Here is a 13643-nt window from a genome sequence, read left to right on the forward strand (position 1 = left end):
TCTAGCAAGTGTTGTATCCCATTTGCATATGGTGTAACCCTTTAGCATGTGGTGTAACCCTCTAGCATGTGTTGTAACCCTTTAGCATGTGGTGTAACCCTTTAGCATGTGGTGTAACCCTCTAGCATGTGGTGTAACCCTTTAGCATGTGGTGTAACCCTTTAGCATGTGGTGTAACCCTCTAGCATGTGGTGTAACCCTCTAGCATGTGTTGTAACCCTTTAGCATGTGGTGTAACCCTCTAGCATTTGTTGTAACCCTCTAGCATATGTTGTAACCCTTTAGCATGTGGTGTAACGCTCTAGCAAGTGTTGCAACCCATTTGCATGTGGTGTAACCCTTTAGCATGTGGTGTAACCCTCTAGCATGTGTTGTAACCCTTTAGCATGTGGTTTAACCCTCTAGCATGTGGTGTAACCCATTTGCATGTGGTGTAACCCTTTAGCATGTGGTGTAACCCTCTAGCATGTGTTGTAACCCTTTAGCATGTGGTGTAACCCTTTAGCATGTGGTGTAACGCTCTAGCAAGTGTTGCAACCCATTTGCATGTGGTGTAACCCTTTAGCATGTGGTGTAACCCTCTAGCATGTGTTGTAACCCTTTAGCATGGGGTTTAACCCTCTAGCATGTGGTGTAACCCATTTGCATGTGTTGTAACCCTTTAGCATGTGGTGTAACCCTTACCCTCTAGCATGTGTTGTAACCCTTTAGCATGTGGTGTAACCCTTTAGCATGTGGTGTAACCCTCTAGCATGTGTTGTAACCCTTTAGCATGTGGTGTAACCCTTTATCATGTGGTGTTACCCTTTAGCTTGTGATGTAACCCTTCAGGATGTGGTGTGACCCTTATGCACGTGCCACAACCCTTTAGCATGTGGTGCAACCCTTCACCATGTGCTGTAAGCCGCCACTATGTGGTGCAACCCATTTGCATGTGGTGTAACCCTTCAATATGTGGTGCAACCCTTCAGCATGTGGTGTAACCCTTTAGCTTGTGATGTAACCTTTCAGCATATTGTACAATCCTCCAGCATGTGGTACAACCCTTTAGCATGTGCTGTAACCCTTTAGCATGTGGTTCAACCCTTCAGCGTGTGTTGTAACCCTCTAGCATGTGTTGTAACCCTCTAGCATGTGTTGTAACCCTTTAGCATGTGGTGTAACCCTCTAGCATGTGTTGTAACCCATTTGCATGTGGTGTGACCCTTATGCACGTGCCACAACCCTTCAGCATGTGGTGCAACCCTTCACCATGTGCTGTAAGCCGCCACTATGTGGTGCAACCCATTTGCATGTGGTGTAACCCTTCAATATGTGGTGCAACCCTTCAGCATGTGGTGTAACCCTTTAGCTTGTGATGTAACCTTTCAGCATATTGTACAATCCTTCAGCATGTGGTACAACCCTTTAGCATGTGCTGTAACCCTTTAGCATGTGGTTCAACCCTTCAGCGTGTGGTGTAACCCTCTAGCATGTGTTGTAACCCTCTAGCATGTGGTGTAACCCTTTAGCATGTGGTGTAACCCTCTAGCAAGTGTTGCAACCCTCTAGCATGTGGTGTAACCCTTTAGCATATGGTGTAACCCTTACCCTCTAGCATGTGTTGTAACCCTTTAGCATGTGGTGTAACCCTTTAGCATATGGTGTAACCTTTTAGCATGTGTTGTAACCCTTTAGCATGTGGTGTAACCCTTTATCATGTGGTGTAACCCTTTAGCTTGTGATGTAACCCTTCAGCATGTGGTGTGACCCTTATGCACGTGCCACAACCCTTCAGCATGTGGTGCAACCCGTCGGCATGGGATGCAACCTATTTGCATGTGCTGTAACCCTTTATCATGTGACACAACCCTTCAGCATATGGAGCAACCCTTCACCATTTGGTGTAACCTTGTACCATGTGGTGCAACCCGTCGGCGTGGGATCCAACCCATTTGCATGTGGTGTAATCCTTTACCATGTGGCGCAATCCTTTAGAATGTGGTGCAACCCTTCAGCACGTGCTGTAGCCTAAACACATTGGTGTAACAGGACATGCTTAACCTTTTCGTGAACACCTGGTGTCATCACTGATTTTCAGTGATCCATTCATACCATTTCCATCACTATTTTGCCATTTACGCCCAATGAAATCTGTTTTCGTGGGAAAACGAGACTGGTTATTTCCTGGCTTTGACCTTTCATATTTACAAATATTTTCATTTAAAATGTTGTCCAATGATATGTTTCACGCGTCTTGTAACCTGACAAAACATTTATTTTCGCAACAACAGCTGCGTCAATATATGTAAATGAGATAACCATGTTGTCGGTCAAGTCAGCCAAATAACCTCCCACATCCAGCTGACACCGGTCATATAACGTATATACTGTTCCAACCGCGTTAAACCCTACACTCACTCTCCCATATCTCTTTCCTATGATAATGCACCTTCCACCAGGTGCTTGCTAGGAGGTTGTTGCAGTATGACCTCATCGCAATCAGAACAGGCTTGTTATCTTCTACAATACAGAATTCTTGAACCTACTTTGTAGCAGATAGTAACAGACTGGCGGAGACTATCTACGCATGCATCCGACACATTCCGTGATGTCCTATCCTGTTAACAGGTACATCACTTGTTGGCCAGATTGTCTTACAATGATATAACAATGACAATCTGTTGGTCACAATGTATGCTAAGTCATTTTACTTCGATTGGTGATTCAGTGCTTAAAATCCCGACCTTAGTTAGCCATCTCTGAGTTGGTGATTGAGTGTTGTTTTAATCAATATCCCAGCAATATCACATATTGGGATACCATAAATAGGTTTCACACAGTGTACCCATGTGGGGAATCGAACCCGGATCATCGGCAACGAGCGAACCCTCTAACCACTAAACTACCGCACCAGCAAATTTTGTTCTGAATCCTTTCATCTGGAAACTCATACACCCACCCACGCACTTACTCACTAAACTACCCACTCACTCACATATCTACCCATTCACGTCTAACATTCTCAACCGCCCAACCACCTACCTACTCAATCACAATCATCTTGTATATTTACTTTTGGTTGTTCATAATTATTATAACTTATCTTAAGACCATACATTGATGTAGGTACAGGGAGAATGTGTGTACGCAGCATATCCCCTTCTATCTATGCACTTATCTAATCGTATGAGATAAAATTGTTTCAACATGACTGTACGTTATTATATTGCAACATAGCGGTTAGTCATCTTGCACCTGGGTGTCCATGTGAAATAGAATGAGGGTTGCTCAGTCTTCTAATCCACCGCAATTTCATGTGCAGAGTTGCGTCCCTTAGGCACGCCAGTAACCTGTGACCGTGGGTTCGAATCCCAGTTCGCACTGATTATTTTTCTAGGTTTGTCAGCACCATGCTTATGGTTTCACTGAGTGGTAAACGTCTGAGACCTGCATCACTTCGGGCTTCCTCCCACATTAAGCTGACTGAAATACTGTTCAATGAGGCGTTAAGTCCTAATCGCTCACTCACTCAAATATTAGTAGATATAAGATTAGAAACCAAGACACATTTCAAACCGTCAGAAGTTCATTAAACTTCTTACCTTTCATTTATAACCAGCTCCAGCTATTAGTTTTTACGAGATACAAAATTAACGCGGACAACATTTCACATTTTAAATAACACAAAAAAAGAAATAACTACAAATTATTGGTTCTGCAAGTATTTTTGTATAATCAAATAATCCACTGTCGCCCCGACTCTAATACAGACGAACGATGTACATCAGAGACAACTGTGGTCACCATTTTGAAGGTGCCATTCATGGCTCTATACGGCACCTGGACATTAGACACGACTGTTTATTCCATAACACATTTTTCACCTTAGAAACGTGTTAAGGTGAAGACCATGACACGGGATGTATGCTACACAAAACAAGTTAGAGAACACCCGATTCTTTCACATTACTAAAACTGTCATGCCAGAATAACGATAGTACAGTAAACTGCGGTTATAACGAACACGCTTTTAACGAACTGACGGATAAAACGAACTACGTTTTTGGTCCCGATAAATAGCTGTATTATGCTGTATATATGCTTATAACGAACTACGGTTATAACGAACTAAAATTAGTAGTCCCTTTGAGTTCGTTATAACCGTACTTTACTGTAATGTGAAAGAATCGGGTGTTCTTTACCTTGTTTTGTAGTAGATTTCTGAGTGGTACACAAATATGCCTATTCAGTCACCTCACGACATATTTCTGTCAAAAAGATTTAACCTATAGATTCAATTTATCTTAGACATCCAACTTTGAAAATAATAGTATCTCTCTCTCTCTCTCTCTCTCTCTCTCTCTCTCTCTCTCTCTCTCTCTCTCTCTCTCTCTCTCTCTCTCTCTACTGTTTATGTTGTGCTTTGTATGCGATATACTGTATGTTGTATATATATGCGATGTCCAATCTATAACATATATATACTGTTTATGTTGTGCTCTGTGTGATGCGCTGTTATTGTATGTCCACACGTACTATAGGAGACTAATCTCTAATGTCACATTACGTGTTATCTGAGCATATAGTCGTAGTGGTTTTATTTCTGACAAGTCACGACCTAGCATATGAATCAGCAAAGGGAACATGTTCAAGGTCGAATACCAGATCTCTGAAAAAGTCGTCAAGGCCAGTTTTCACAAAATGCTCTCCTACTTGTCAGACGGCCACTATCAGCTTCGGGTTTACCACAGAATTGTAACAAGTGCCTCGCATGGCACTAATGTTGCGCGAAAAAGAAATAGAAAATTCAGCACATATAATTTATGGGCAATTAGCTCATATTATTAATGTGAATTTGCACAAGGTACTTAATATGAAATTAATACAACTAAAATGCACATATAATGTCACCGAAATCAATTTCTTGTTGGTCACAAGAAAAATTTGTTTTTCATATCTCCTTTGTATGAATCACGATCCATTGGTTGAAATGACCTTTGACCTACATTCCAAAATCTCCATGTTTGGATGACGTCTCCCGCCAACCACCTCGCGGGCTGGTTTCTGTTTGAATAATGGCAGAGAGTTATCTTACCGCCAGATGAAACCGTCCAGTTAATCAGATATTTAAAACTACATCATTGCTCAAGTGTCCTGAATGGAGTTCACTTGTAATAGTTGCCACATTGGTTAATTTGGCATATTTTCCAGTTATTGAAACTGATAAATGAATGAAGTGTAGTTAGAAAGAAAGGACATAGGTAAAGGATATCACTTCCTATTTGATTTCCAAAATAGTCCGAGCTACATCAAGCTACCCAAGCTACACCGAGCTACACCAAGCTACACCAAGCTACGCCAAGCTACACCGAGCTACACCAAGCTACACCAAGCTACGCCAAGCTACACCGAGCCACAAAACCCTTTACATAGTGAGAAGAAATCTTTGCTAAATCACAGCCAATAAAAGTTGCTCCACATTATAGATACGCAACGCGCATGGTCCAAAAAATAACATTGCATCGTTCCAAAAATTGTCACCAACTGTTTTGTTTAAATATGTATGCCTTGAAATAGTTTTTTAAACATGCATTATTAGGATTGAACAAAAAAAAATCATACGTGATAATCTTACTGGAGGGGCGGTTTGGGTAGCCTAGTGGTTAAAGCGTTCGCTCGTCACGCCGAAGACCCGAATTTGATTCCCGAGATGGGTACAATGTGTGAAGCCCATTTGTGGTTTCCCCCGCCGTGATATTGCTGGAATATTGCTAAAATGCGGCATAAAACCATACTCACTCCTTACTGGAATAACATATCAGTGAAATTTATACATGTTCGCTTTATAACAGCAATGCCAAACAAGTGCAAGTATGTGCAATGTGCAGTGCAACCAATATTTAACCATGTGGTAATTATAGCAATGATAATTTACCCAAGGGCGTGGCTGCCTAATACATTTATGATACTATATAAATAGTATCATCAAAATAGTAATACAACATCAGTAGACATAGAAACATGGGAGTTTGAATGTATAATTACTGTATACGATCTTGCTTACTTTTGGAAATGTTTGGTTGTCATAATATATTTTTGAATAGACTTATAAATCGAAACTGTTGGTGTCATATGATGGTCTGAGATTTTGTATAAATATGTATGGGTTTTTTATATCTATCAACTGTTTTGTTAATGTGAACCTTATCCATGTACCCTATCATATTTTATGTCAAATATACGTCAACGTTAGTTTTGAACGAAGTGTATAATTCTTGACAAGGAGTAGTTCAATTTGAAATGATTGTCCGCCATTGTGCAACCACTTTAAGGTTAGCGAGAAGCTTGTGCAGTGCGTCCGGCCAGATAAGACTGAAGACCTTGTTATTCAAAGCGATGGTTTGTAATTCAGTCATTATATGATATTTTGATTAATGTTGCTTGTGTAACGTCAAACAGGTCTGGGCAACGGGAAGGGGACATCCACAAAACATTGATTTGAATAACGGTCAAATGTGGCTATGAAATACATAGCATGAAGGGTTCATTACGTAGTGTGCGCTGTCTCGTCAGAAGGTTGACAAAACCTAAACATATTTTAAAGTTGAATGTTCACTTACCTGAGAATTGTAAAAGGCATAATAATGCAAATATCCGACTCATGGTCGCGGCGAACAACGCTTGTTCGTTAGCGTTATTTGTCAGTATGACCAGGACGCAGATAACGGTGGACGGTGACACGGACAAGGGTTTACTGCGGTGTGTTTGCTTCTGATAACACACCTAATCGCCCACCAAAGGAAGTTGTCATTTCGTGGACCCAGGTATGACGCTACTACATCTGACTCATGCGCTAAACAGAAATTGTCCAATCACAACTCACCCACCTTTTCCAAAAGGGTGAATCGGCGCTTGTTGTGTCAATTTGATGAGTGACGAAAGCATTAATGTATATACATACATGTATTAGTGTTGTCTGACAAATTAAAAAGCAGGACCTATAATTTCCCCAAAACGACCAAAAACAACATATAAGCAGTGCGTACGTGTTTTGATAATAGGATTAGCGATTATGGGGGAATCGATGGAATAGTGACCATGGCTGAGGTTGCAGAAGGAGAACAACCTGTGAACAAACATTGGGTATCTAAATTTAGATCTTGGACCCGTTTCGCAATAAATATGTATTGTCAACACCAGAAAACAATCAGCCTTAACCATCCGCCGAAACGGACTCCCCTGGGCTCAGGAGGCAAAATAGTGGTGAAATTATAGGCATGGACCACAGAAAGTGATGACACCAGGTGTTGGAGACAAGAGTTAGCATGTCCTGCGCCACCAAAAGCGACGACTGTCGTAAGTCCTATATTTCAACAGACTTACTGTGGTTGTGGAAGTATGATCGCTATATGAAACGGGGTGAGTGGGTGAGTATGGTTTTACGCCGCTTTCAACACTATTCCAGCAGTATCACGGCGGGGGACACCAGATATGGGCTTCACACATTGTACCCATGTCGGGACTCGTAATGAAACCCAAGTACTTGTTTCAAATAGGGATGTAGTGATATACATGTATACCATATGCATCTTGACAGTAGGGTCACGAAATGGGAGCGTTAGATCGTGATAGTAAGGTTGCAAAATTATGATCTTACACGTTCTATTAAAGGAACAAAAGTGTTTTATAATAAACTGATAGGGAATTCCCTCCCTCTCCCTAAATCTTGTTTGAAATGGGAAAATCAGTTGGGATGTTCTTTTCCACGGAATCAAATATTCAGTGTATATTGCCATGGGTTAAGGGACACAAAACTCGGGGATTTCCAGTTTAGATTTATTCATAAAGTAATATTTACTAAACGTGAGTTTTTAAGAATGAAACTTATTGATAACGATGAGTGTTCTATGTGTCGTACTCACAAAGAAAATGTTTTTCATGTTTATATTGAATGTCATGTTGTTAAGAATTTCTGGTCAGATTTCTGTATTTACTTGACTGATATCTTGCATAGAAAAATCCTTATAACTGACAACGAGCTCCTCTTTGGTACCTCTGATGTACTAATTAACCATTTGATTGAAGCTGCTAAAAGATTTATCTTTGTCCAGTGTATTAAGAATGAAAAGGTTGACTTTGTTGCTTTTAAGAACACAATAAGAAGTATATATGACGTTGAATATCATATTGCACGTAGGAATAACGACTTCTCTGCCTTTAATAGAAAATGGGCTTTGTTTACTCAAACTGTAAAATAACTTATTCACTTGATGTTTGCAACATAATTTGTTGTACCATAAATACCGCATCTTCTTAATTGTATACATAAATATGCCTTCATCTGTAACATGATGTGGATTATGCCTTCATCTGTACCATGATGTGGATTATGCCTTCATCTGTACCATGATGTGGATTATGCCTTAGGCCTCTTCTGTACCATATCCTTTTGAGAAGAACCTGTATTCATATAGCTGTATTGCTTTCCGAGTGCATATGTATCCTGTGTATATGACCGAATAAAAATTTATTTTAAAAAAATAAAAAAAGGGTGCAAAATTTCCGACATTTAGCTTGCTGATAAGGTGGCGATATATACTGAACCAAATTCACTACTTCACAATCCTAAAATTTTAACATTTTGACCAGTTATCATTGTGGGCCCTTATTGTGTATTTAAACAGTAAGGGCCACGTATTGTCTTCAGATAACACCCGTTTTTGTGCAGGTCAATCGATCAAAATCATGTGCACAGCACTATAGTGGCAAAAGCGTTTTTTCACGTGCAACTGGTCACGTGGCCATAATACCGCACGCGTTTTCAACCATACGTGTTAGCAGTCATTAACAAAAAAAGAAAAACACAAGAAAACAAAAGTCTTTACGGCCATTTTCATGCCACGCCTTTCAAATGTGCAACGTGAACGTGCCATCGGCATGTTGCAGACAGGAACGTCCGTAGCTGAAGTCGCAAGGACGATGGGTTGTAGTCGACGGACTGTTTATGATTTACAGACGCGTCTAGAGCAAACGGGTACCACCGCTGATCGCCCTCGGCCAGGTCGACCACGTGTGACGTCACATGCAGAGGATCGTCAGATTGTCTTACGTCACCTCCGTAACCGAATTTTGACGGCTACATCAACCAGAAATGAACTGTTTAGGGGCAGACTGAGTGCGCAAACTGTTCGACACCGTCTAAAACTGCTCACCTTCAAGCACGACGGCCATACTGCGGGCCGATTCTGACTCAATTACACAGACATCAACGTCAATTGTGGGCACAGCGACACTTACGATGGACGCAGAGGAATTGGAATCAAGTCGTCTTCAGTGATGAATCCCGATTTAATCTTCGATTTTCGGATGGTAGGGTGAGGGTGTGGAGGCGCCGTCATGAACGTTACGCCCAGTGTTGTGTACAGGAAGTTGACAGATTTCGAGGCGAAGTGTCATGGTGCGGGGTGCTTTCTGTGGCAATGCACGTTCCAGGCTTCTTGTCATCCGTGGCAACCTCAACGCTGCTGCTTACCGCGACCAGGTACTGGCACCAGAACTTTTGCCTTTTATGGCAGCACATGGACCCGGTTTGATCTTCCAACACGACAATGACAGACCCCACACAGCAATTTTGACAAGGACTTTCCTTCAGAATGCGGGAGTCAACGTCATGGACTGGCCGTCAAAGTCTCCCGACCTCAATTCCATCGAACACGTCTGGGATGCTCTTGGCAGAAGTCTGCGCACTCTCCAGAACCAACCACAGAATTTGCAAGATCTTGGCACCATTTTGCAGCAACAATCGCGTCGTCTTCCCAATCATGTGTTCACAAGCATCTCAAGGGCCATGTGGAGGAGTTGTGTGGCAGTTGTCAACGCACATGGCGGCCATACACGCGACTGAACTTGTGTGCCATCAGATTCTCGTGCTTGGGACTTATGATTTAAACTGTTGATGTTATTACCGAATACCGTAGGTGCTTGGAACAAATTATGGTTACCACCGTTAATTAAAATCCTTCTTAGGACATTAATGATTAACCATTGTACCCATGACGCTGGTAGGATACTGGTCATTGCTTTTCCAACCGAGCGAACACCTTAACCACGAAATGATACAGCGGTGTGAAACCATATCGTCAGTATCGCCACTGTCAACAGACCACCGGGCACATAGCTCAATTGAGACACTGATGGAAACTCATATTATTTCAGAACCGAACAGGACCCTTATCAGCGCCTTTCCATATCGTTAGAGCCACATTAACTAGCCTCTGCATTAAAACAGAATCCGATGTAAAACACACGGGTATTCTGTCTCGTAATAACATGAGCATAAATAAAATGGTGTTCAAATTTAAGCTGTTACCGAAACAACAATGCAGGGTTACAGCCGTCCATTTGTAACTAGATTTGTATCTGTGATCACGTGACCCGTCCACCCGGTCGTGCAGACTAGCAGGAACAACGGGCTGATAGATGTGGAATGTAGGAATGAGGGGGCGGGACGAGGGCAGGGACTGTCATATCTCAACCTTGCCGTGGTATCTCACCCTTCAAGGAACATGCGTCATAACTTGTGACTCGCAGCTTTACCATAACGTTAGGGAGGGACTTGGGTGGGGAGAAGAGGGGTCACTGAGATTAAAGGGGGGTGGGAGGGGGGGGGGGGGGGGTTCATGAAGAAGGGCTAAGTTCGATGTTTTCAAATAAAAAATATATTTTTGGACAGTATTGTATTTTAAATAAAGGTTTTATTTGGATTCAGTGTGTGTGTGTTTGTGTGTGTGTGTCTGTGTTTCTGATTTTGTGTGTGTTAGGAGGATGGTCATGACAAATGTTTCATGCAATTGATGTGTGGGGGGGTGTTGGGGGGGGGGGGGGCATGAAGAAATATGACTTGCATTGGTTTTAATAAAGAGCTGATGTCCGGAAATTGTCAGGCACTGTTGCAAGACATTGTCTTTACAACGTTATACAAATGTATGTCTTATGCTTTACGTCGCGTCGTATCATTTTTTGTACACAGCAAGGGCGGATAACTCTAAATGGCTTATCATATGAGAGAGACATTGGATGGCACAGATGTTTCCTGGATGTTTTCTCGAATTTTTCCTTGAACATTTTTTGTTTATTCCTTGGAGTGAGATAGACTGTTTTTTAAGCACAGAGAGATCTAAGCAGGTATTCAGGCCTGCAAGGTGATGTCATGTCTGAGAAAAGCATACCCTGGCCGACACTGAGATCCTATCACCGATTTGAGTGAGTGAGTGAGTGAGTTGGGTTTAACGCCGCTTTTTTCATCGATTTGAGGGCAAGGTAATAAACATTAATAAAAGAGAGGAAGGTTTATGATAATATATTAATAATAATATCAGAATTGTTTATAGGTTTATGTCAAATTTACAGTGATGAAAATCAGATTCATTTTTACTCAAAAAGAAATTCCACTATCAAACATGGTATCAATTACTCCGTCCTACCGTATCTCCACGTACCATTGTTCCCTGTGCCGATCCGGGTAACAACTGTCTTTCAGCAACCAGTAGCACGGATGACCCAGTCGTCTAAGGTGCCGCAATTTGCTGTGCAGGATTGGGTCCACTGGACACGCCAGAAACTTATTTTTTGGTTCGAATCCCGGTTCGCCCTGATTACGGTTCTAGGTTTGTCGACACCATACCCGATCTCGTGGGTTTCACCGAAGTGGTAAACGTATAAGACCTGTACCACTCTGGCTTTCCTCCTCCCACATTAAGCTGACACACCGTGGTATAACTGTCATCCACTCACCACGTTAAACTTACTCTACAGCGACCCGTGCCTGCCGTAAGGTGTGGCTAACGGTATCCGATGGTCTGGTTCGCTGAGTTGGCTGATGCATGTCATCGTATTCCAATTGTCTGGTCAAGACGCGATTACGTACAGACTACCGTCATACATGTATGTCTGGAATATTGCCGATTGCGGCGTTAAACCACAAACAAATGAAAGAAAACTAAACTCAACTTGGAGGCCAGGAGATGACTTCGTTGCTAACACGATGTGTTAAAGGACACAGTTTTTATTGGAAAGTCTAGCTTCTCGTTAGTCTTTGACAACATTCAGTGGTGGGTAAATGGTATTTGAAATCAAAGCATCTTTTGTAGCATCAAAGTTATTTAACTGGACAAGACAAGAGTTTCAAGCACTGTGCGCACCTAATGGCCATTGTGGGTGCAAAATATTCATTTTAGTGGCAATAGAAAATAGTATTAAATACTAGTGTGTAATAAAGTATTCAGACGTTGAAAAACTCTTTTTCTTTGTCTTTGTAAATTTGTTACTGAGATTTTATACAGTGGACAGGTTTTATCTCTTTTTGCCAGGTTCAACCTCTACGGGTAATCAAAGATTGCTTGTTCTGAATTTAACTAAAAACATTTATACATGAAAAGTCATTATAAACATAAGTTCCAAATCCAAAATCAGTCTTTATACAAGAATAAATTTCCCTTTAGATGCGAGTCTTTCATGATGATGTCATTCTTGAATAAACTGGTCTCGAAGTCTACTTTCTACGATAGAGTGAGTGAGTTGGGTTTAACGCCGCTTTTAACAGTATTCCAGTTATATCACGGCGTGTCAGCTTAATGTGGGAGGAAAGCCCAAAGTGATGCGGGTCCCAGACGTTTACCACTTCGGTGAAACCCACGAGCATGGGTATGGTGCTGACAACCCTAGAAACATAATCGATTCGAACCCACAATCATAGGTTTCTGGCGTGCCCAAGGGACGCAACTCTGCACAGCGAATGGCGCGCGCCTTAGACGACTGGGCCACCCATGCCCCCTCTACCAACATAAGAGTCAAATAAGGAAAGAATAGATTTGAGCAGAAAGTCCTACCATTGTTGAATAGAAAGAAACGACGTTTCCTACCCTGATTGGACACCTGTATTTCATCTCTTGTTTACTTATTACTATGATACAGGGCAATTTCCAAATATAAACACTGGTTTATCCAAACAAAACTTAGAGCACAGTTATTAAATGTATCACGAATCAAATCTATCCACTTTCATAAAGATTAATATAAATAATTTGTGTTAGCATGTTATCATTGGTATCCGTTATAATTTTCTACCAAAATGCAATCACGACAGTATATTCTTTTCTTTCGAGCTTTCAATGAATCGATTAAACCAAACAGCAAAAATGCATTATCCACTGCTGAACAGCCTTTTCTAAAACTGCCTGTATTTCAGAAATGAAATAGTAACACAAGTTGTCTTTATAAAGAACAGGTCTGATACCCCTTGGCCCCAGACTAACAGTTAGTCCCAGAAATAGGTTATGTTTCTTACAAATATATATGTACTTAAAATAATAAAATCTAAATCGAGCCCAGAAGAAAACTTAATTTCAGACTAGATTTGTCAAATCATTGTAGTCTTGAATTGGATTAGTTTTATCATTTATTCTCTAGAGACTGAGAGACAGGCTACCCTTTGCCCCTGAAGAGTAAGTTCTATGCACAAGATTACAACCCCGGTCGTCTAATTTTTAGAGCTTCACTGTGCCTGGGTTGTCTAACCATGCGTGGGTGGCTTCTTCGTAGCTCAGTGTAATCACAGACCCATATAATCTGTTTGTGTTGTCTAATTGCTACTGTTTACCTGG

General features: G+C 41.4%; 1 protein-coding gene across 2 annotated transcripts in view; it reads right to left on the reverse strand.

Annotated features, from left to right (window-relative positions):
- Window positions 1–6726, reverse strand: part of LOC139449892 (sushi domain-containing protein 2-like) — a 37147-nt gene extending 30421 nt beyond the window's left edge. For both annotated transcript variants that reach the window (XM_071231480.1, XM_071231481.1), the window contains exon 1: window positions 6603–6726. In XM_071231480.1, coding sequence (XP_071087581.1) covers window positions 6603–6645 — 43 coding nt within the window. In that variant the 5' untranslated portion in view covers window positions 6646–6726. The remainder of the gene's footprint in view (window positions 1–6602) is intronic.
- Between the last annotated feature and the right edge of the window lie 6917 nt (window positions 6727–13643).

The sequence above is a fragment of the Haliotis cracherodii genome, unplaced genomic scaffold, assembly GCF_022045235.1.
Source record: "Haliotis cracherodii isolate W230 unplaced genomic scaffold, xgHalCrac1.p SCAF_8, whole genome shotgun sequence".
NCBI lineage: Eukaryota > Metazoa > Mollusca > Gastropoda > Lepetellida > Haliotidae > Haliotis > Haliotis cracherodii.